Source organism: Chiloscyllium punctatum, chromosome 10 (genome assembly GCF_047496795.1).
Source record: "Chiloscyllium punctatum isolate Juve2018m chromosome 10, sChiPun1.3, whole genome shotgun sequence".
Lineage (NCBI taxonomy): Eukaryota > Metazoa > Chordata > Chondrichthyes > Orectolobiformes > Hemiscylliidae > Chiloscyllium > Chiloscyllium punctatum.
In genome coordinates, this window is record NC_092748.1 from 105,445,136 (window position 1) to 105,469,702 (window position 24,567).

The following is a 24,567-nucleotide window of genomic DNA, read 5'->3' on the forward strand; positions in this document are numbered from 1 at the left end:
CAAGCAATGAAGGATTCTATGATGTTGACAGAGAGAAGCTATTTCCTCTCGCAAGAAAGCATCATCTAAGATTATTCAGGAAAGCTTCTTTCACAAAAAGGGAGCAGAAAGCTGAAATTCTCTTCTTAAAGGCTGTAAATGCTAGGTCATAGAGTCTTAAAACCACACAGCATGGAAACAGACCCTTCGGTCCAACTTGGTCATGCTGACCAGCTGTCCTAAATTAATCTAGTCCCATTTGCGAGCAATTGGCCCATATCCAGCAAGATGGTGAATAATATCTTGTGGGGTAAGGTATTAGGGAGCATGCATCAATGATAGTTAAATATAGTTGACATTCAGATCAGCAATGATTTAAGCGAAAGAAGAGACTGAATGACTGAGAAGCTGTTCCATTTTGTTTTGATACACATACTGAAGTGATTTAGAATGACAAAGATAACTAACAATTATAGGCTTCATTAATGCGGAATAATTACAAAAGTAGAGTGAAACTAAATGTAAATTCAGAATGTCAAGACACTGAGATTAAGTTGATTAATTTTCTCCCAGTGATGTCTTTAATAAGCCTGGCAATATTTGTACCGGCACACATTTTAATCTTGTGCACATATATACTAAAAAGCCAGCACACATGATGTTGATTTATTTTGACAAGTTTATTGAAATATAATGAAGTTATTTCTTTTAGATCCGAGTCACTTAAATATTTCTTCTGGGTTCCATAAAGCTCAAATGTTTAGTTGAATTCAACAACTGAGAGTGCGAAAGTGGATGGTGTGATTCTGTGTAAATTAATTCATGAAGTGCAGATAGTGAGGGTGCACAGTGAACTCATGTTCTATGATGTGTTGAGAGACAAGGTGTAATTCCTTATGTCCAAATGAGATCACCTTGTCAAATTCTATACAGCCTTGGCTGTTTTATTTGTGTATACTCCTGAGAGTGAGAACTGCTTTGATCTTGTCTTTGTGTGCCGCAGAAATTATAGGTGTAGAAGCAGCAGTTTTCATTTACCTTTTGCTCTTCACATCATCAGATATCTCCGAAAGCTTTATAGATTTGGAGTGAACATCAAAAAGGAAGAAAGCAAATGCTTTAATTGACTTAAGAGTATTTGAAGAGACAAGTGTTTAATAGTTTTTTTTGAAAACAAGCAAAAGGATGGAGGGCAGATGGCAATTGGAAAGGAGCTCCCAATAGCTACAATTTGCATTTATATACCACATTGACATGTTAAAATGCCACAGATGCTGACAGGAGTGTTACCAAGATTTTATTCCAAGTCATTTATGAACATATTAGAGCTGGCACTTGGTTTGAATTAGAATTAGAGCCCCTACAATGTGGGAACAGGTCCTCTGACCCAGCAGGTCCACACCGACCCTCTGAGGAGTATCCTACCCAAATCCATTCCCCTACATTTATCCCTGACCACAATGAGCAATTTAGCACAGCCAATTCACCCAACCTGCACATCTTTGGATTGTGGGAAGAAACCAGAGCACCCAGAGGAAACTCACTCAGACACAGGGAGAATGTGCAAACTGCACACAGAAAGTCACCTGTGGCTGGAATTGAACCCAGATCCCTGGTACACTGAGCCACCATGCTGACATAAGTTTAATACATGGTGGACAGAAAGAGACAGATGTAGAAAGGTGGAGCAGCTTTGGGTGGGAATTCCAAAGGTGAGGATGCAGGGAGCTGACTTCATGGCCATCAGTAAAGGAAATTAGGGATGCACAAAGAGCTTGGATTGGAGGAACAATACTTTGGAATGACAGAGCGTAGTGACATAACAAACAGTGGAAAATAGTCAAGTGAATGACAACCTAAGTGAGGAATAAACCCATATCAGTGAAACAAAGCATGAGAACAGAGACAGAGGGTTAAGAAGTAGTGTAAGCTAAGGCCGTGAAGCCTTTGAAATAACAATAGAGATCTTCATGTACATATTATGGAGATAATTATGAGGATAATCGGGCTCGTGTTTAATATGGATTTTTAAACAGCATTTGACAAAGTGCCCCATAATAGACTTGTTAGAAAACATTTGTGCTGATGACATGAAAGGGCTGCTGGTAGATGCATCTAAAATTGGCTAAAAGAAAGAGAGCAGGGAGTAGTGTGTGAGCAGAGATTTTTCTGGCTATAGAGTGTTTTTGAGGAATCATATATAGAAACATTACTCTTTTGAATACATATCAATAGCTTAGATCAGGCACCATATCAAACTGCAGACGATGTGAAACTTAAAAAGGTGGTAAAGCATGAGAAGAATAATAATAATCTTCAGGAGAATGTTGACAGGCAGGTGAAATGAACAGTGGCATGGCAGCTGAGATGTACAAAGTATCACAGTATAGAAAGGATGTCAAGGACATTGAGGAGTTTCAAAGGAGATTTGTGAGAATGATAGCAGAGATGAGGGATGTTCAGATTTGTGGACAGACTGAAAAAGCTAGAGTTGCTCTACTCAGATCAGAGAAGATTAAGAAGCAATTTGATAGAAATGCTCAAAATGACTTACAATAAAGAGCAAAAAAAAACTTGCCAGTGACAGAGCCAAGAGACAATGATTTGGTGATTGGCAGAAGAACCAAATGTAACATGTGAAAATATCTTTCGCGCACTGAGGTGTTACGATCTAGAATTGGCTGGAACTGTGGTGGAAGCAAAATCAGTTAAAAAGTTGGATACTTGAAGCAGAAATAACTTTCAGGGCCATGAGGAAAACAACAAACAAGTTAGGACTTATTGCATGATGTTATCACTGGGTGCTTAAAATGCTGGGGCAAATAAGGTTATCGACCAAGACCCTAAATTATATTTGTGTAGTTTGGTGTCTTTCAGTTGGCATAGAGATGGTGGGATGAAGGGCTTGTTTTTATGCTGGATCATTCTATGACACTAAAAATGAGTGAACACATGCACAATGGACAAAATGGCCTCCCACAAGGCCGTATCATTTTCTAATTGTATGAGTTATGGAAACACAGGGAGTCAGTCACATTTTAAAGGCTAATGTAAAAGAAGTGAAGAGATTTGAACGTGTAAGAACAGTTGTGGTGAATGAGAGCACAAAACAATTTGGAGAAAATTGTCATTCAAAGAACAAACCTAGGTAGGAATGCAACTCAATATGATTAAGTAGGAGACAGTAAGGACTGTAGATACTGAGGTCAGAGTCCGAGGATCAGGAAAGTCAACATTTTGGATGCTGTCTGACCTGCTGTACTTTTTCAGCTTCACATCTATTGAATCAACATTAGTGAGACTGCATGTCCAGGTTAAACTCTACCTGAGGTGAAACCACAACTGTAACAAAACTGTTGTTCATTTACTCATTACCGCACTGCTCACTAACTTATGTCAGATCCATGTTCTGCAATGCTTTGTTTTCGAAATTCTTCTCCATCACTCCCTATGTCTATGTTCAGGTGAAAAAGATCAAAAACCTGCCCTCAAGATCCGGGTCCAATGACTGTTCTGAAGAATGGTCACTGGACTTGAAATGTTAACTCTGTTTTCTATCCACAAATGCTGCCAGCTTGCTGAGTTTTTCTAGCAATTTCTGTTTGTTTCTGATTTCCAGCATCTGCTGTTCTTTTGGTTTTTCAAAATATGAATTAAAGTTAATGCTGTTGAGGGCACTGGGATAAAATTGATTGGAGCCGGTACAGTAGCTTAAAGTAACATTTTCTTTTTGCCATATCCAGCTGGTACAATAAAAACGATACAGTGTTCTTCCAGGACCAAGGTGCTATATGAACACACAGCCTACGCGAGCATAAAGTGCACAGAGAAGTACAAAACATGCAAGGCAGCACAGTAGTTCCTGACAACACAAGGCAATAGGCATAGTGGTGGACAAATTACAGTGTAACAATGAACGATCATTAATAAAACATCGTTTTAGCAGCTATTCAAAAAGTTGTCCAAAAATTGTACATGGAATAGAGTGCGATCATACAGTGTTGAGGAGCCTGATGGCTTGGGGGAAGAAACTGTTGCACAGTCTGGCCATGAGGGACCGAGTGCTCTGTATCTTTCAGATGGCAGGAGGGAGAATCATTTGAATGAAGGATGTGTGGGGGCACTCACAATGCTGTTAGCCTTTCAGATGCAATGTGTGGTGCAAATGCCTGTCATGGAGGGAAGAGAGACCCCAATGATCTTCACAGCTGTCCTCACTATCTGTTGTAGGGGCTTACGATCCAAGAAGCTGCAACTCCCAAACTGGGCAGATATGCAGCAGCTCAGGGTACTCTCAATGAACCCTCAAGAGAATGTGGGGAGGATGGTGCATGGGAGGTGGGCTTTCCTCAACCTGCACAGAAAGTATAGACCACTGCTGGGCTTCCTTGGTTATGGAGCTGGTGTTGAGGGACCTGATGAGATTCTTTGCCAGATGGACGCTAAGAAATTTCATGCTGTTCATGATCTCCACAGGGGAGCCATCAATGTCCAGTGGAGAGTGATCGCTCTGTGCCCTCCTGAAGTCAACACCATCTCTTTCATTTTGTCCATGTTCAGAGACAGGTTGTTGGCTCTCCACCAGTCTGTTTAGCTGCTGGACGTCCTCTCTGTATGCTGATTCATTGTTCCTGCGAATGAGACTCACTACAATCGTGTCATCAGTGAACTTAATAATATGATTCGAGCTGTGCATCGCTGCACAGTCGTGTGGGCTGAGTGCACAGCCCTGGGGAGCCCCCATGCTCAGTGTGATGGTGTTGGAGATGCTGTTCCTAAACCAGACTGACTGAGGTCTCCCAGTCAAGAAGTCCAGTATCCAGTTACAGAGGGAGGTATTTAAGCCCATCAGACTTAGTTTTCCAATCAGGTGCTGAGGAATGACAGTGTTAAATGCAGAACTGAAGTCTATGAAAAGTAACCTGAGGTAGGTATCCTTCTTGTCTTGGGTGAGGGCCAGATGGAGGGTGGTGGAGATGGCATCATCTGTTGAGCGGTTGGGACGATATGTCCAATGAGGGGGACAGCAGGGTCTTAATATGCCTCATCACGAAGCCTCTCGAAACACAAAATCCCATACAAGGACTGCACAAAACACTACATAGGACAAACAGGAAGACAGCTAACGATCTGCATCCATGAATACCAACTAGCCATAAAACGACACGACCAGCTATCCTTAGTAGCCACACATGCAGATGACAAGCAACATGAGTTTGACAGGGACAACACTACTATTATAGGACAAGCCAAACAGAGAACAGCCAGGGAATTCCTAGAGGTATGGCACTCATCCACAGATTCAATCAACAAGCACATCGACCTGGACCCAATATACCGACCACTGCAGCGGACAGCTGGAACTGACAACCGGAAGCGACAGATTCAAACCACTACAAATGCCGGAGGAAAGATCTCAAAGGCACCTCACAGGAGGCTCCCAAGCACTGAGGATGTCACCTAGACAGGGGACGAAATGTCTGCAACACAAATTCCCAGCTTGGCGAACAGAACCATAACAATGAGCACCCGAGCTACAAATCTTCGCACAAACTTAGAATTAGGTTTATTGTCATGTGTACTCTAGTTACAAAAGAAAAGGAGTACAGTGAAAAGTGTACAATGTCACCCACATGGTGCCATCTTAGGTACTAAGCACCTAGGTACAACAAAAAAGAGAAAATGAAGAAAGAAAAGTTACACTATATTACAGGCATACATACTACAAGAGCTTTCACGTGATCTGACTGGGCTCCACTAGTTCCCAACCATGACTAGGCTGAACATTGAGCAGTGTCACAATGGCACTTGGCCAAGGAGAGGTATTAGAGGAGGTTAAAATAATCAACATGAAAATGAGGAAAGTTAAAGAGGGTTGATCAGAGGTAAGTAAACCAGACCACAGTCACAGAAGATGCCATTGACAAACTCGTGGCTGAGGGCACATCTGAATGCAGAATTTCAAACAGGGGATCACAAGACAAATAAATATACAGTTAGGAAATGATGCATTCCAAGGTTTTAGTGATAAACACATTTTCAGAAATGGATCATTGTAGAGGACTGGTGAATTGAACGTTTTTTGATAGGGAAGTAGCGATAATGCTAGAGGGTAGGGTTTGTGACGTTGGAATGCAATAGATGGATAAGGTTAAAACCTGGGAGCAGAGGGGGGTCAGGGAGAAATGTTGGTAACATGAGATGCATGAAAATCAGAGAAAACAAATGCCAAGACTTTGAAATAAAGATGAAGTGAAGTGAAAGGATAGAAAAAGGAATGAGCGAGGATTTCAAGATCAGGGAAGGAAAGGAAGCAGAATGACTGTCACCTTCACTTGGATGTGACTCCAATCTTACATGAGAAGTTGACTCTCAATAGCCTCAGAGCAATGAGAAACAGCCAATAAACACTATCTTACCAATGTCAACCACATCCTACAAATATTTATTGCAAACAATTTTGTTTGATCGGATCATATGTGGTGTAGATAGGATTGATAGTTAGAATATTTTTCCCAGAGATGTAATGTCTAACGTTAAGGGCATACTTTTAAGGTGAGAGGGGAAAAGTTCAAGCGAGATGTGAGGGGCAAGTTTTTTTACACAGAGAGTGGTAAGTGCCTGGAATGCACTGCTGAGGTAGTGGTGGAGGCAGATATGAAAGAGGGCCTTTTGGATAAGCACATAAGTAAGTAAAGAATGGAAGGATATAGACCATAACCAGGGAATTGGTTTAACTTGATGTCATGTTTGGCATAACATCCTGTGCTGTACTGTTTTAAGTTCTGTGTTTTATGACTGATCATAATTGCAGCAATTTTAACATAAAAGTCTACTAACTTAGAGCATACAGCCACAATTATGGAGCCATGATAATGTGGAGCTTTCTTGCAAATTTGGTACATCCAGATGCGGGCATATTTTTAAGTACGCATTGTTGGAATTGTTCATGCCTACAAGTATAACAGAAGCCAACTGAATCAGTCAATGTATATTTTTTTCCAGAATACAGATGCACAACAACTAATGCCACATCAAGTTCACCCAAGGTCTCAGATGATAGGAAAATTAGTCACAGTAGAATTGCCAATGCTTTTGGTGATAAAAAAGCCCTGTATACCTGTTGATGTGAGTAAAGTCTTTAACTCAGTACAATTTCCCAGGAAGCTCCATGGAAAGATAATGTAGCAAAATCTGACATGCAGGTATTAGAACGAAATGTTTCTTCAAAAAGTAGGGTTTAAGAAAACAAGGCAAGACTTGTGAAGAGGTTTAAGGAGTGAATTCTATGTTTTCCCAGACACATTTGGAGGGAGACAGGGAAGGAGGAAGGATTTTTTCTGTATTTGTTCATGGGATGTGGGGATTGCAGGGTAGGCCAGCATTTATTACCCTACCAAGAGACCAATTAAAAGTCAACCACATCACTGTGGGTCTGAAGTCACATGTAGGCCAGACCAGGCAAGGATAGCAGATTCACTTCCCTAAAGGATACAATTAAGACCAGATTTTTCTGTTGGTTGGCTGAACAAGTGGAGCTAGATCACTGTTGCTATTGACTGCACTCAAATGTTGCGTCACCCATAATATTATGGGTACTCAAGGAGAGGCGATGGCCTACTGGTGTTATCATTGGACTGTTGACTCAAGTAATGTCCTGGGGTCCCGGGTTCAAATCCCACCACTGAAAATGAATTGAATTCAATGAAAATCTGTAATTAAGACATTATTGGTGACTGTGAATCAATTGTTGGGAAAATTCATCAGGTTCACTAATGTCATTTAGGGAAGGAAACTGCCATCCTTACCTGGATCTGGCCTAAACATGATTCTAGATCCACACAATATGGTTGACACTTAAAACCACCTGGGCTATTAGGGATGGGCAATGAATGCTGGCCTAGCTAGTGACACTGTCATTCTGTGAATGATTACAAAAACAGTTTGGAGACAAATGGAAATTTTGAAGCAGTGCTGAAGTATAATTTGCTTTGATACTCTCTCAGGAGGCCCATGTAGGTATATTGCTTCTGAATAGCTTTTGGTTTGCAAACTTCTGGCAATAATACAAGCAAAATACATGAACAGGTTTGCTTGACATCATTATGCTTTATAGTGTAAGGGTTTGCTATTGATTTGAACACTTTTAAAGCTTGATTCCCTGCCAGGTTATTTTTTTCTTTTCATCTCCTCTTCATTGTGAGTGAAAATATCTAATAATCTCTTCATCTGTTCTTTTGTCTAACAAAGCTCAGCTTTGGAGGGATCCCAGTTCCAGGCAAATCAGTGACTTTCCTGAGGAAGAACTTCCATGGCTGCATTGAGAATCTCTATTACAATGGAGTGAATATTATTGATCTGGCAAAGAGACGTAAACTTCAGATACACATTGTGGTAAGTGACTTGTTCAATGCAGAACCAAGAAACTTTTAAACAATGACATTCAATTAAAAATATGGCTTACAGAGCTCATTACAGTGACACCAGATATAGCTGGATGTTTAATTGATTGAGTTTGGTGGAAAGTAGGTGCATTTTATTTTTAACATTTACAATTAGCTAATTCCTAGAGTTACACCATTATTGAGACTCTGTACTTAGCCAGTCTATTAATGCTTGAGAGAAACGGAGTTTTGTTTTTATAGATTCCCAACAGTGTGGAAACAGGCTCTTCGGCTCAACAGGTCCACACCAACCCTCCAAAAAGTATCCCACCCAAGCCCATTCCTCTACATTTACCCCCGACTAATGCCCCTAACCTACACATCCCTGAACGCAATGGGCAATTTAGCATGGCCAATTCACCTGGCCTGCACATCTTTAGATTGTGGGAGTAAACCAGAGCACCCGGAGAAAACCCACAGACATTGGGAGAACATGCACGCTCCACACAGACAGTTACCCAAAGTTGGATTTGAACCTGGGAGAACTTAGAAGGATGAGGAAAGTGGATGTATGGGAACACCATCTCCAAGCCACACACCATCCTGACTACATTAATGCTTCTTCATTGTTGCTGGATCTAAAAGTTTGGAACTCACTGGAAGAACATTTGTTTCCTGCAGTTAAAGTACTATGGCAACATTTTAGAGAAAATCTCGAACTCATTGCTAGAACTGAAGTGGAAGAGTTGATGATAGCTGAAATGAGAAACAATTTTCACTTCCTGATACTGCATTGGACACAAAGTATGTCAAAAAGTGAATAATCCTTAACTGCACTTGAGTAGCACCTGATAAGTAGTAGAGCAAACCATTCAAACTGAAACAAACTGTATTGGAGCAGCTGCAAATGGCAACCTTGCAACAATATCTTGGAGCTCTTAGGAATGAGCAATGAATTCTGGCCTCACCAGTGATGCCCACCTCCTGAGATTATTATTTTTCAAATAAATAATTAACTTGATTATGTATCTGTCAGGGATATATCAACCATCTGCATATCACAACAGAAGAACTAAGGCAATGCATCTTCTTTCTTGCTCATCTATTATCTGTGTATAACTAATTGATATAATTTATAATCATATGACACCAGGTTAAACTCCAACAGGTTTATTTGAAAATACAAGCTTTCGGAGCGCTGCCCCTTCCCTACCGAAAGCGTGTACGTTTGAATAAACTTGTTGGACTATAACCTGGTGACGTGATTTTTAACTTTGTCCACCCCAGTCCAACACCGACACCTCCAAATCAGAAAACTTATGTGCTAAGAAATGAGTTTCTCCAACTTCACACTCTTGACCAAAGCCAATATTAACCACTACACTATTGATTTTTATGCTCTTGAGATACCCAGAGTCCAAGTTGTGGAATTCTCATCTTAAATTTACTCACTTCTCTCTTGCCACATTCACAATGCTCCTGACAATATATCTCTTTGACTAAGCTTATGGCACTCTCCTAACATCTCTTAATGTGGCTCAGCGTGAAATTTGATAACACTCCTGTGAAATGCCATGGGATGTTTTTTACCACTTTAAATGCGTTACATAAATTCAGATTGTACTTCCACATCTGTGAAGAGTAAGTCTGCTGCAATTGTTCATTCTGTAAGTGATTGTCACCATTAATCAGTCATTTGCTTGTTAAGCCTTGCACACTTTACTTCTGTATCAATTTTATCTTCTTTTCACTCCCATGTCTTTAGACAGTGCCCACCGTGATTGATGACCAGATGTCAGTCACCAAAGATTTCAGCTGTACATGATCGCATGCTGCAACAGAATTTAATTATTATGATTGATCACCCATTAAAATGTTAATCAACTATGTTTGATTTTGTGACTATTAGTTACAGTTGTCATGAACAGTTGCCATGCTATGTTGCATAAATTATATTATTTCACTTCTGTGCTGAATGTGCACTTCATAAGTGTCATATTATCAGCGAGCTGCCAAGAATTTTGTACTCTGGCTCAGGTCGCTGATCAGCATTGGGATTATGGGCATGTCCATCACAGATTTAGGTATGCCCATGACTCATTAAAAGTCTTTCTTGAGTTTAAATATATGTTTTGACAACAATCTTATGACCCAAAGAAATCTGTCACATTCTGGTGCATTCTGATATTCATTAAGCTGTGGTGATAACCTTGAACTCAAACTGGTCTTAATGCAGACTAATCCACACGACTCCTGACAAGGCAGTTTCTGAATTGATGTGTGCTGACAAGGAAGACTGGAAAAATAGATATTTCTGCATAAAACAGAGAAGAGCAGCCTTGATGTCCTTGATGAGACAAATTTAAACAACTTACTTTTTGTGGTCAGTTCAAGAGGACAGATGGAATCAGGGCTGGGAAACTCGTGGACGTATGAATCGTGTAGGCAAGAATTTGAGAAGATTGCATTGAACCTTTGTTCCAACAAAGTTCCGTTTCATTAAGGAATGCTAAGTTGATTGCTAGCCTCTTGCAAATCATAATGGACTGCAAATGCCAAGGCCTAGAATTTAAAAGCATCCAACATAATGGGCAGGAAGAGCATACTTATACAGAGATATTGGTACCATAAGAAAAATAGTTTTCTAGGGTCTTTTTAAAAATTTATTTGTGGGATGTGGGTGTCACTGGCTGGCCAGCATTTATTGCCCGTCCCTTATTGCCCTTGAGAAGGTGATGGTGTGCTGCCTTCTTGAACATCTACAACCTTGCTACGGGTTGACCCACAATGCCATTAGGGAGAGAATTCCAGGAGTTTGACTTAGCAACAGTGAAGGAACGGCGATATATTCCCAACTCAGGATGGTGAGTGACTTGGAGGAGAACTTGAAGGTCATCGCCAAAATCAGGAATGAGTAATGGGGCATATGCAAATAAGATGTCTTTTACCTGTTTGAAATCCCTTGTTGAAGATTAAATCCCCACAACGCCATTAAGTTACCCTAATCAACACTACTGCCAACTTCAACCAGTTTCCCTACCTACCTCCCAGTTTCTCCTTCCTTTCTCCTGCTTGTTCATTTTCTTTAAGTACTTAGATGAGGAATGCCTTTGTTGACCCAGTGGTCTGATATTCCAAGCCTCTTTATGAGTGACTCATCTGAACATTAGATATTGATTGATAGCTCGCCTGTCTACTTTCCTGTATTCACTCATGCACTCTGTCTCTTGCACCATCTCTCACATGCCTCTCTTTCTAATGTCCTTCATCCTTGCTTTGCTCCACTATCTCTCATTTACTTTCTCTCTCTTATCCTCATCCTTGCTCCCCTCTACTCTCCGTAGTGAACGCTATCATAAATATTTATTGCATTGCTTAGGTGCTTGGATCACCTGTTTGAGTACAAATTAATTTGTCTCATGACATGATACTTCAGGATGTCTAGTTATTTCTGTAATTCAATGTGTGTGACTGAGGACTTCTTTGTAATATTGGTCCTGGGCAGTGATTGATTTGTGGTATTGATTGTTCTGTAACTATAAAATAAGAATGCTGGGAAAAGAGACATCTATTGACTTTTCGTAACATATTGAAAAAAATAAATGTGAGCAGGTTTTGAGATCAGATCGTCAAAATTAAATTTTTTCAATGTGATAATCACCGTATGTTTTGCTTGTTGTAGTGTGGGTTGAGGTATAATATTATAAACCTAACAAAAGTAGTTTTCAGCCTTCTTGTATTTTATACGCATATACCCTTTCTCGGATGTGTTACTGTACGGCATACATCATGAATAGTGCATCCTGAGGTGGGACTTGAACCTGAACTGTCTGGCTTAGATGTAGGGGCACTACCACTGCACCACAGGACCCTCCTTTCTCCTTTGGATTTATTTTTTATGAACCTGTTTGGACATGTTGTGGTATACCTCCATGGAATTCTGACCCATACATAGGATACTCGTGCTCCTATATATATGAGCACAAGTGAAATCCCAGTTAATGTTCAACACCCAGGTATAACTGAACTCTAAATTCCCAACAAGTGTTGATTGCAGGTCATATTAAATCAGCTTCTGCAGAAGTTTACAGCAGACACTGCAAGGCACTGGAGGAGTACCACCAACATAAGAACCTGCAAATTCACTGAGAAGACCGATTCACCAATACCAGCGTCCTCAACCAGACTAGCGTCCCTAGTATTGAGGCACTGACCACCCTTAATCGACTACAATGGGCTGGGCATGTCGTCCGCATGATCTCCGTGATGCTCCCCAAGCAGCTGCTCCACTCCCAGCTTTGAAGCGGCAGACAAGCCCCAGGTGGTCAGAGGAAGCACTTCAGGGATACCCTCAAAGCCTCACTGGTGAATGGCGGCATTTCCACAGACACTTGGAAATCTCTGGCCTGAGACCATTCAAATTGGAGGAGGAGCATCCGGGAAGGCATCAAGCATCTCAAGACTGTAAGATTTAGATGAGATTCCCTACAGTATGGAAACAGGCCCTTTGGTCCAACTAGTCCACACAGATGCTCTGAAGAGTAACCCATCCAGACCCAGTCCCCTTACCCCTGACCAATGCACCTAACACAATGGACAATTTAGCATGGCCAATCCACCTGACCTGCACATCTTTGGATTTGCCGTCGGGGAAAGGAGGAAGTCAGGCAAAAACAATGAAAAGAGGGCGTTACCTCACCAACGTCCCACCCACCTCTTCCAGTGACCTGCCCCAAGTGTAACAGAGACTGCAGAAGCCACATCAGACTGTACAGTCTCCATGGACTTACCCTGAGAATGGAAGAGAGTGATCCTCATCTGCGAGGGACTGTCAATGGTAACAAATGATGATATATCAGCTCCGCAATATCTTACAATTATCTTCAATGATGACAGGAAGAGATCTGTAATGGGTCATCCAGTCTGCAATCTTCTATTCCAAAGGGACCCTCTTGGGAATGCACAATACACTTCTACTTCAGGTGCTTATTTTAACTACTGAGCCACTACATTGTGATCTGAGCAACATTAACCTTGGTTTGATAATGCATGACTGGTCAGGCATCCTGCTCCTTGGATGCTGCCTGACCTGCTGCGCTTTTCCAGCAACACATTTTCAGCTCTGATCTCCAGCATCTGCAGTCCTCACTTTCTCCTTGATAATGCACGGGACTTGTATCTATCATGTACTGCGGTGACAAAGTTGTACCAGATGACCGACAAGAATGACAGAATCAAATGCTATACACAGAAAAAGGGGCAAGCAGTCGATTGGAGATAGTGCAAGTATTTTTATTATGTGACATTTGGATCTACTCTCAATCGATGCCTAATCTGTCCCCTTGACCTTTCATTTTCCTTGTTTAATCAACTATCTAATTTATTTTGTGGCTAAGAGTTCTACATTTGAGTCAGCCTTTGCTGAAGAATATTTCTGACATCCATTCTAACTGTCTTGTGTTCTTATCTCCATCTCACTGAGCAGTGGAAATCATCTAACTGCAGACCGAAAGCAATGCGGCTAGCACTTAGCTGCTGTCTGAAGTGTCCGGGAAAGGCACTCAGTTCTCCGCAGCTCAGCACTATTCTGCTCAACAGCATTTAGGATGGGTAATAAATACAAAACAACCTTGCTTATCCAAATGAGACAGTGGGGAGTATTTTGTTCGGATAACTGATTGTTTACGATCAGATCAGTTATCCAAACAAAGGAAGCCACACTGAACATAATTACATAAAAAAGAATGCTTCCAGATTTCTTATTTCATTCAATCGATAAAATATGTACAAACACTGGATATTGCTTAAAAACTCATGATGTTTTACAAATTAAACACTTTTTGGCAAGAGTTTGACTGAAGTCTGTGAAGTTATTTGCTGACATTTTCTTCAGTTTTATCCAAGTCATCGACTGCAGCTGACAACTTTCTGTTCGGTGTTGACCCACCATCCAGTCCTCGGGCGACTGTCTGTGGGGAGTTTGCACATTCTTCCCATGTCTGTGTGAGTTTACTCCGGGTGCTCTGGTGTCCTCCCACAGTCCAAAGATGTGCAGATTAGGTGCTAAAAATTGCCCATCGCGTTAGGTGCTTTAGTCGGAGGGAAGTGGATCTGTGTGGGTTACTCTTCGGAGGGTCAGTGTGGACTGGTTGGGCCGAAGGGCCTGTTTCCACACTGGAGGGAATCTAATCTAATCTAGCCAAGTGTTGTCCCTCCCTCCCTCAGTGATTGCCGACACCTTAGCGAGAGAGAGAGAGAGAGAGAGATGTAAATTACAGGAGGAACATGAAAGAGAGGAAAACTTGCTTTTGCTGACTTCCGTTTCTGTCCTCTCATCAATTTTTTAGGGGGCAATGTTTTCCTCGTGTTTCATCTCGTCAAGTTTTCCTCCTGTTTATTTTCACATGTGCTAACTCACTACGATTTGCTCACCCCACCCCCATCAAAAAAAAGTTACATTAAATTTTCTTGTCAGCTGAAAGATATTGAACTACTTTATGTTTGGAAAAAACGAATCATCATGGGATAACGGGAGGAAAAAGCAACAGAAACGGAAAGTGCGAGCGCATTCTTTGACTTAACTCTCCGGAGAATGAGCTGAGGAAAAAAATTGTTGGGTTTGCAAAATGGAGCGAGTCAATGTTGAGATGGAATCTTGCTGTTAGATCGCACAACTCGGGCTTACACATATGTTGTACTTGTGCGTATAAAGTCACAATCCTTTGTCCTCAGGAAGAATAAGTATCGGAGAGCCTTTTTATGAAAAGTGTGAGACTTAACCCTTAATGTCATGTCTCGAGTATATATTTGAAGTTAATTATTTATTAAAATATACTTGCAGGGACCTTGAGGTCTTGTTTGGATAATCCGAAATTTGAATAATTGATGCTCGGATAACTGAGGTTGTTTTGTACTTGCCCTGTCTTAGATCCTGCAAACAAATGGACAAAAAATACTTTATTAAGAACTTTTTGAACTTTTTGAGGGTTGCTATTGGACTTTCTCAGCTTTGGCATTTAAAAAATTGCTCAAGTCTCTCTTCCGAAGCTATTTCGTTCCTGTTATTGAGTCCCCAAAGCTGCATAGAAAAGTCCACCTATGGACTCATAAAGGTACCATGCAAGCTCAGCACTTTCGGGCCATGACTACAGCCCCCACTTTCTCTCTTTACAGATCTGCAAGCTTTCTTATAGTGCTTGGAAAGCCTTCGGGTGAGCTGCCCATATCCATAACATAAAACAAAGAACTGCGAAAGTTGGAGTTCTGAATCAAACAAAACAGAAATTACTGGAGAAACTCAGCTGGTTTGGCAGCATCTGTGGAGAGAGAAACCAAGTTAATATTTCAAGATCTGTGAACCTGTGGAAGAATCAATAGATTTGAGACATCAACACAGTCTTCATCTTGACATGCTGAGTTTCGCCAGCAACTTCTGTTTGTGTTTGTTTCCGTCTACATCCTCGGTATCTTTTTCTTTGACTGGCTTTAGATTCTTTGATTTTCATGTTTCCATTTCCAATATCTTCTCAATCTGATAATAACTGCATACTTGAAAGGGCAACTTACCCTGTTGAGAGTTGCTAACATTTTCAGTGTTTGCTTTTTATATCCTTATTCTGCCTTTGTCTTTTGTTTTGAATCTCACAGCCATCTCTATCTGTGTGACAACATTCCCTTTTGTTCCATAAATTATTCATGTTGTAACTTTGTATCCTCAAAGAGCTATTTCTTTTACTTATCCTCAGATATTGCTTTCAGGAGTTTGGAGGTTGGTCGAAAATCTTCGAAGTCAGAGATGTCTGGCATTAAGTAACTCCTGTGTCTCCATGTGCTTTGTAGTTTATCCCATTTTGTCAATTCTCTGTGAAATGGATGGTTGCAATTTTTTTTAACTGGGAAAAAAGACGCAAGAATACAATGGAAAAGACAACTTAGAATGGTTGCCATGGTTTTATTCATGAACACCAGTAAGTGGCACAGGCTGCTTGGATATTTCATCCCATTTCCAAATACTCTTGATGGATTTAAATCTGGCCACTTTGACATCACGGAAGTGAATCGCAGAATCCCTAAAGTGTGGAAGCAAGCCATTCGGTCCATCAAGTCCACACTGAACCTCCAAAGAACATCCCACCCAGACTTAGCCCACCCCTGTAACCCTGCATATCCCATGGCTAATCCACCTAGCTTGTACACTATGAAGCAATTTAACAAGGCCAATCCAGCTAACCTGCATGTATTTGGACTATGGGAAGAAACCAGAACACCAGCAGGAAATCCACACAGACGCGGGAGAATATTCAAACTTCACACAAACAGTCACCTCAGGGTGGATTCAAATCTGAGTCCCTAGAGCTGTGAGGTGGCAGGGCTAACCACTGAGCCAACGTATAGGAAGGTGATTTAGTTTTCTGTAAGCTATTCCTTAGCTGGATTATGGATACCAAACCAGCTGTACGGGTCCAAGCCATCACTGAGTGCTGCTTCAGGCATTGAGTACAACAATCAAAGCTGACACTCCAGTGCAGCACTGGGAAACTACTACACAGTCAGAGGCCAACTTTCTGATGTGACTTGAAGCCAAAGCTCTGTGGATGTTAGCAATCCTATTGTATTATTTTGCTGCAGTACAGAGGAGTTTCTCTTGTGGCCTGGCTGATAATTACTGTCCAACCAACATCATCACAAAGCACAGATTATCTGATTACCACAACATTGCTGTTGGTGGACACTTGCTGTGTCCAAATTGGTTGCTGTCTTTCCTACAACAGTGACTTCATTTCATCAAAGTACTAAATTGCCTGTATCAATTGAAGCTAGAGTTGAAAATAGACCCTGTTGACTTGAAGGGTACAATTATAATGACTCTGAATGTGCTAGTGATATAACAGCAAGTTTAATGTGCACATTGTTATTCTGTATAAATAATCCTCTTCCACTCAGCTTTCTGTGTCTGATTTGACTGTAATTTAACCTATTTTCCCTCGCTGTCATTCTTCTGTTTCTTTCCCTATCATTAGATTTCTTTAGATAAGGTCACAGACTATTGATTTTATCATTCAGCAGGTTTGTGAATATCATCATCCCCTCGCCACTCCCAACTGACACTTGCAGTAGTATCTTTCAAGTCAAAGGGTGAGGGGGAGGAAAGCTAACAAATTGGGGACCACATATGATATCTTGCTCCAGGAAATCCTTTATTAGTTGTCCAGTTTGAAAATTAAATTAGCTCAACCTTGTGTGTTTTTTTAAATAGTTCTGTTTAGTTTAATAATTCTGAAAGCTGACTCTGATTAAAATGTGTCTGCTTAATGGGAAGAAGCCTTCTAGCCATTGTGAGAAATAGAAATGATGCCAGTTCCCATGTAAACTGGGTTAAAAGCCCAACTGTATCATCAAGGCAATATTCCTTTATTGACTAGTATATAATCAGATCCCATTATCCTCTGAAAGAAAGCAGTCTAAATGTGAATGATACAGAATATTATTTAATGTTAAATATTCTATTGAATATTATTTTTCTCTTCTTCGCTTTCTCCAGGGAAATGTAACCTTTTCCTGCTCAGAACCTCATATCGTTCCAGTCACATTCATGACTCCTAGTAGTTACTTGCTGCTTCCCGGGAAGCCTCAACTGGATGGACTTTCTGTCAGCTTCCAATTCCGTACCTGGAACAAGGACGGTCTGCTGCTGTATAATGAATTCCATGAAGCATCTGGAGTCCTACAGATTTACCTCAACAAGGGGAAGCTCAAAATAAATGTTCATAAATTATCATGGAACCAAGCTGATATCACCACAGGTAATTGCAGTAGTCAATTTTACTGCCATTGGTGACAGTGAGAGGATTTGTGAGAATAAAAAGGAACACTTATCTCCAAGCACATCATTTTAGGCAGCTAATTATCTTCCTAAAAACACAACTCACTGAGCCAATGAAGGTTAAAGTGTGGAGGAAAGGGAGATTATATTTTACCAGAGGAAGAAGATCAAGGTTGAAAGAAAAGGAAGAATTGGAGACAGAAAATCAGCCAAGTTGAACAAAAGGGAATGTCTTGACAGTTTAAAATAGTTGTACCAACAGAAGTATGTGCTCAGAGTACTATTGAGGGAGTCATGCCTGGTAATGATTGGATGAAACTGATGCCAGTGCTCTGATCTTGAACATCTCCTTGACAAATGTGGCAATGTTTGCCACAAGATAGCATTAGTTGGGGTAGAAATAAAGCTGAGCTATTTTATGTCCATTTCGATTTATCTTTGCCAAACCACATTGTCCAAGATAAGCTGGGGCTGGCTGGATCAGTTGACTCAGTTGATTTGTAAGGCAACAGTGTGGGTTTAATTCCCACACTGGCTGAAGGTACCACAAAAGATTCTGCTTTTCACTCTGTCCCCTAACCTGAGGTGTGGTGATCCTCAGGTTAAACCACCACCATCCGTCTGTCTGTAATGGGAAAGCAGCCCTATGGTCTGGCAACTTTACCCATTCAAGGCAGGAGGGCTTTCCTTGGGATTCCCCCATCTACTCTTGCCTTGAAAGCCCCAGTTATTGAGAAGCAAAAGAAACGTGGGAAGGAACACTTGAATGTGAAGCATTCCATTTTCCTTTGTTCCTGTAAGTGGTAACGAGCAGTCATTTGTTCAAGGTGACTTGTGAATAATGATGAGGTACACTGATGCTACTCAGTTACGGAAAGAGATATCTCATGAGGGATTTTCTGCGGCAATATTTCACAGGTGGCAAAGCCTTCATAATGCTTGCCACACGGCAGTCAAGTCAAGACCGCGTTTTCGAGCATGTGGAAGATGCATTTAGGCTGAGTGATAAACAAGCACTGAGTAAGCTGGAGAAACTCAGTAGGTCTGGCAGCGTCTGTGCAGAGAGAAATGGATTGAACATTTCGAGTCTGGTATGAGTTTTTCAGAGCTGAAAGGTATTGGAAAACGTTTTTTCATTCGAGCGTCAGAGGCTGAGGAGTGACCTGATCATAGTATATAAAATTTTGAGAGACTTGGATAGGTGGATAATTGGAGCCTTTTTCCCCAGGGCGGACATGTTAGGTTTAATGAGGCAGGGATTTAATGGTAGGAAGGAAAAAGATTAATGGAGATGTGTGAGGCACGTTTTATTATGCAGAATGTGGTAGGTGCCTTAACTGTACTGCCAGCAGAGGTGGTAGATGCACATCCAGTAACAACATTTAAGAAACATGTAGACCAATATATAAATATGCAGGTCTTAGAAGCATACAGACCATGTGCATGCAGATGGAATTAGGCATGGTGGGCAGAAGAGCCTATTCCTGTGCTGTACTGCTCCTATATTCTATTTATTTGATAAAGGCAGAGACCAGTGCAACAGACAAAGGGATAGTTCATGGTGGGAAAAAAAAGAGGTGTAAAACGGGTGTGAATTAAGGTGTGATGGGGGGGAGAATTGGTCTGTACCAAATGCAAGGCAAACAAGATACAAACTAGATACAGATGTGGTGAGGGAGAAGTGAGAGAGAATGTAAGAAAAATGGAGAACAGATATAATGTGGTCAGTTTCTGAAGTTATTGATTCAGTGTTCAGGCCATGAGACTGCAAAGTATCTGAGCAGAAAATGAGGTACAAAAGCAGAAATTGCTGGAAAAGCTCAGCAGGTATGGAGAGAAATCAAAGTTAAACATTTCGAGTCAAGTGACCCTTCCCCAGAAAATGAAGTGTTGTTCCTTGAGCTTGTGTTGTGGTTAATTGGAACATTGCAGCAGTTCCAGGACAGGAATATTAGCATGAGAGCAAGTTGGTTTATTTAGATAGTGTGTAGGTCAAATAGGGGCGGCACAGTGGCTCAGTGGTTATCACTGCTGCCTCACAGCGCCAGGAACCCAGGTTTAATTCCAGATTCAGGCAACTGTGTGGAGTTTGCACATTTTCCCTGCATTTGCGTGGGTTTCCTCCGACAGTCCAAAGATGTGCAGGATGTACATGTATTTGGAAAGGCAAGGACTGATTCGGGTTAGACAACATGGCCTTGTGCGTGGGAAATCATGTCTCACAAAACTTGATTGAGTTTTTTGAAGAAGTAACAAAGAAGATTGTAGAGGGCAGAGCAGTAGATGTGATCTATATGGACTTCAATAAGGTGTTTGACAAGGTTCCCCATGGGAGACTGATTAGCAAGGTTGGATCTCATGGAATATCGGGAGAACTAGCCATTTGGATACAGAACTGACTCAAAGGTAGAAGACAGAGGGTGGTAGTGGAGGGTTGTTTTTCAGACTGGAGGCCTGTGACCAGTGGTGTGCCACAAGGGTCGGTGCTGGGCCCTCTACTTGTTGTAATTTATATAAATGATTTGGATGCGAGCATAAGAGGTACAGTTAGTAAGTTTGCAGATGACACCAAAATTGGAGGTGTAGTGGACAGTGAAGAGGGTTATCTCAGATTACAACAATGTCTTGACAAGATAGGCCAATGGTCTGAGAAGTGGCAGATGGAGTTTAATTCAGATAAATGTGAGGTCCTGCATTTTGAGAAGGCAAATCTTAGCAGGACTTATACACTTAATGGTAAGGTCCTAGGGAGTGTTGCTGAGCAAAGAGGCCTTGGAGTGCAGGTTCATAGCTCCTTGAAAGTGGAGTCACAGGTAGATAGGAGAAGGCATTTGGTATGCTTTTCTTTATTGGTCAGAGTATTGAGTACAGGAGTTGGGAGGTCATGTACAGGACATTGGTTAGGCCACTGTTGGAATATTCTGGTCTCCTTCCTATCGGAAAGATGTTGTGAAGCTTGAAGGGTTCAGAAAAGATTTCCATGGATGTTGCCAGGGTTGGAGGATCTGAGCTACAGAGAGAGGCTGAACATGCTGGGGCTTTTTTCCTTGGAGCGTCGGAGGCTGAGGGGTGACCTTATAGAAGTTTACAAAATTATGAGGGGCATGGATAGGATAAATAGAAAAAGTCTTTTCCCTGGGATCGGAGAGTCCAGAACTAGAGGGCATAGGTTTCGGGTGAGAGGGGAAAGATATAAAAGAGACCTAAGGGGCAACTTTTTCACGCAGAGGGTGGTACGTGTATGGAATGAGCTGCCAGAGGATGTGGTGGAGGCTGGTACAATTGCAACATTTAAGAGGCATTTGGATGGGTATATGAATAGGAAGAGTTTGGAGGGATATGGGCCGGGTGCTGGCAGGTGGGACTAGATTGGGTTGGGATATCTGGTTGGCATGGAGGGGTTGGACTGAATGGTCTGTTTCCATGCTGTACATCTCTATGACTCTATGACTCTATGTGCAGGTCAAGTGGATTGGCAATACAAAATTGCTCATTGCATCCAGGGATGTGCAGTTTAGGGGAAAGGGCCATGGACAATGTAGAGGGAATGGTGTGGGTGAAATGCTTTTTGGAGGGTCGGTGTGGTCTTGTTGGGCCAATTGTCCAGCCTCCACACTGTAGGGATTCTGTGATTGTCTTCGTCTTTGCTCAAAAGGTGATTTTGAGCAATGGTGGTTCCCAGTCTTTTCAGGCACACTTCAATAAGACAAATAATTTAATGTCGCACCCTCATTTGCAATTGAATTTATTGATTATAAGTAACATTTACTTGCATTTCTTGTAGTTACAGCTGTGCTGGAGAGGTTTGCAACATAGTGCATACAACAGTCGAAAGGTTGAAATGCATTAATGTTTCAAATCCACTGGATAGAAATCTTGTGACTGCAGCGCAGAGTTTTGAGTTGTAACTTTAGTTTTAAAGAATATTGTTTAAAGAGAAAAAAAATCATTTTACATTGATTTTCATGAAATTTGTGCAAACTTTCACAGCACATTTGGACATTTCTCACAGTACACCAGTGTGGCACGTCTGTTGAAAACCATGAATTCAGAGTCGCAGTGAGTTGTTGGGAGTAATGTTTCAGATCAAGACATTGGGTTCATTTTAGAAACTGGTAGACACTGTCATGGGAAGTAGAAAGCTTGTTATTTCGGAGGGATGACTTAAGGTAGGTTTGAATACTATGGATTAGTGGTGCTGGAAGAGCACAGCAGTTCAGGCAGCATCCAAGTAGCTTCGAAATCGACGTTTCGGGCAAAAGCCCTTCATCAAGAATAAAGGCAGTGAGCCTGAAGCATGGAGAGCTAAGCTAGAGGAGGGTGGGGGTGGGGAGAAAGTAGCATAGAGTACAATGGGTGACTGGGAGAGGGGATGAAGGTGATAGGTCAAGGAGGAGAGGGTGGAATGGATAGGTGGAAAAGAAGATAGGCAGGTAGCACAAGTCCAGACAAGTCAAGGGGACAGTTACTGAGCTGGAAGTTTGGAACTAGGGTGAGGTGGGGGAAGGGAAAATGAGGAAACTGTTGAAGTCCACATTGATGCCCTGGGGTTGAAGTATTCCGAGGCGGAAGATGAGGCATTCTTCCTCCAGGTGTCTGGTGGTGAGGGAGCGGCGGTGAAGGAGGCCCAGGACCTCCATGTCCTCGGCAGAGTGGGAGGGGGAGTTGAAATGTTGGGCCACGGGGCGGTGTGGTTGATTGGTGCGGGTGTCCCGGAGATGTTCCCTAAAGCGCTCTGCTAGGAGGCGCCCAGTCTCCCCAATGTAGAGGAGACCGCATCAGGACCAACGGATACAATAAATGATATTAGTGAATGTGCAAGTAAAACTTTGATGGATGTGGAAGGCTCCTTTAGGGCCTTTGATAGAGGTGAGGGAGGAGGTGTGGGCGCAAGTTTTTATAGTTCCTGCGGTGGCAGGGGAAAGTGCCAGGATTGGAGGGTGGGTTGTTTGGGGGCGTGGACCTGACCAGGTAGTCACGGAGGGAACGGTCTTTGCGGAAGGCGGAAAGGGGTGGGGAGGGAAATATATCCCTGGTAGTGGGGTCTGTTTGGAGGTGGCGGAAATATCAGCGGATGATTTGGTTTATGCGAAGGTTGGTAGGGTGGAAGGTGAGCACCAGGGGCGTTCTGTCCTTGTTATGGTTGGAGGGATGGGGTCTGAGGGCGGAGGTGCGGGATGTAGACGCGATGCGTTGGAGGGCATCTTTAACCACGTGGGAAGGGAAATTGCGGTCTCTAAAGAAGGAGGCCATCTGGTGTGTTCTGTGGTGGAACTGATCCTCCTGGGAGCAGGTCCGGTGGAGGCGGAGGAATTGGGAATATGGGATGGCATTTTTGCAAGAGGTAGGGTGGGAAGAGGTGTAATCCAGGTAGCTGTGGGAGTCGGTGGATTTGTAAAAAATGTCAGTGTCAAGTCGGTCGTCATTAATGGAGATGGAGAGGTCCAGGAAGGGGAGGGAGGTGTCAGAGATGGTCCAGGTAAATTTAAGGTCAGGGTGGAATGTGTTGGTGAAGTTGATGAATTGCTCAACCTCCTCGCGGGAGCACAAGGTGACGCCAATGCAGTCATCAATGTAGCGAAGGAAGAGGTGGGGAGTGGTGCCGGTGTAATTCCAGAAGATCAACTGTTCTACATAGCCAACAAAGAGACAGGCATAGCTGAGGCCCATACGTGTGCCCATGGCTACCCCTTTGGTCTGGAGGAAGTGGAAGGATTCAAAGGAGAAATTGTTAAGGGTGAGGACCAGTTCAGCCAAACGAATGAGAGTGTCAGTGGATGGGTACTGTTGGGGACATCTGGAGAGGAAAAAAACGGAGGGCTTGGAGGCCCTGGTCATGGCGGATGGAGGTGTAGAGGGATTGGATATCCATGGTGAAGATGAGGTGTTGGGGGCCAGGGAAACGAAAGTCTTGGAGGAAGTGGAGGGCGTGGGTGGTGTCTCGAACGTATGTGGGGAGTTCCTGGACTAGGGATAGGACAGTGTCGAGGTAGGTAGAGATGAGTTCAGTGGGGCAGGAGCATGCTGAGACAATGGGTCGGCCAGAGTGGTCAGGCTTGTGGATCTAGGGAAGGAGGTAGAACTGGGCAGTGCGGGGTTCCCGGACTATGAGGTTGGAAGCTGTGGGTGGGAGATCTCCTGAGGTGATGAGGTTCTGTATGGTCTGGGAGATGATGGTTTGGTGATGGGGGTTGGGGTCATGGTCGAGGGGGCAGTAGGAAGAGGTGTCCTCGAGTTGACGTTTGGCTTCAGCGGTGTAGAGGTCAGTGCGCCAGACTACCACTGCGCCCCTTTTATCCGCGGGCTTGATGGTAAGGTTGGGATTGGAGCAGAGGGATTGGAGCGCTGCGCGTTGTGAGGGTGAGAGGTTGGAGTAGGGGA

At 42.4% G+C, this 24,567-nt stretch overlaps 1 protein-coding gene across 2 annotated transcripts in view; it reads left to right on the forward strand.

The window, feature by feature from the left end:
* The window catches only part of LOC140482416 (contactin-associated protein-like 5), a 1,296,746-nt gene that overhangs the window by 632,323 nt on the left and 639,856 nt on the right, over positions 1–24,567 (forward strand). For both annotated transcript variants that reach the window (XM_072579899.1, XM_072579898.1), the window contains exons 7-8: positions 8,230–8,373; positions 17,905–18,166. In XM_072579899.1, coding sequence (XP_072436000.1) covers positions 8,230–8,373; positions 17,905–18,166 — 406 coding nt within the window. The remainder of the gene's footprint in view (positions 1–8,229; positions 8,374–17,904; positions 18,167–24,567) is intronic.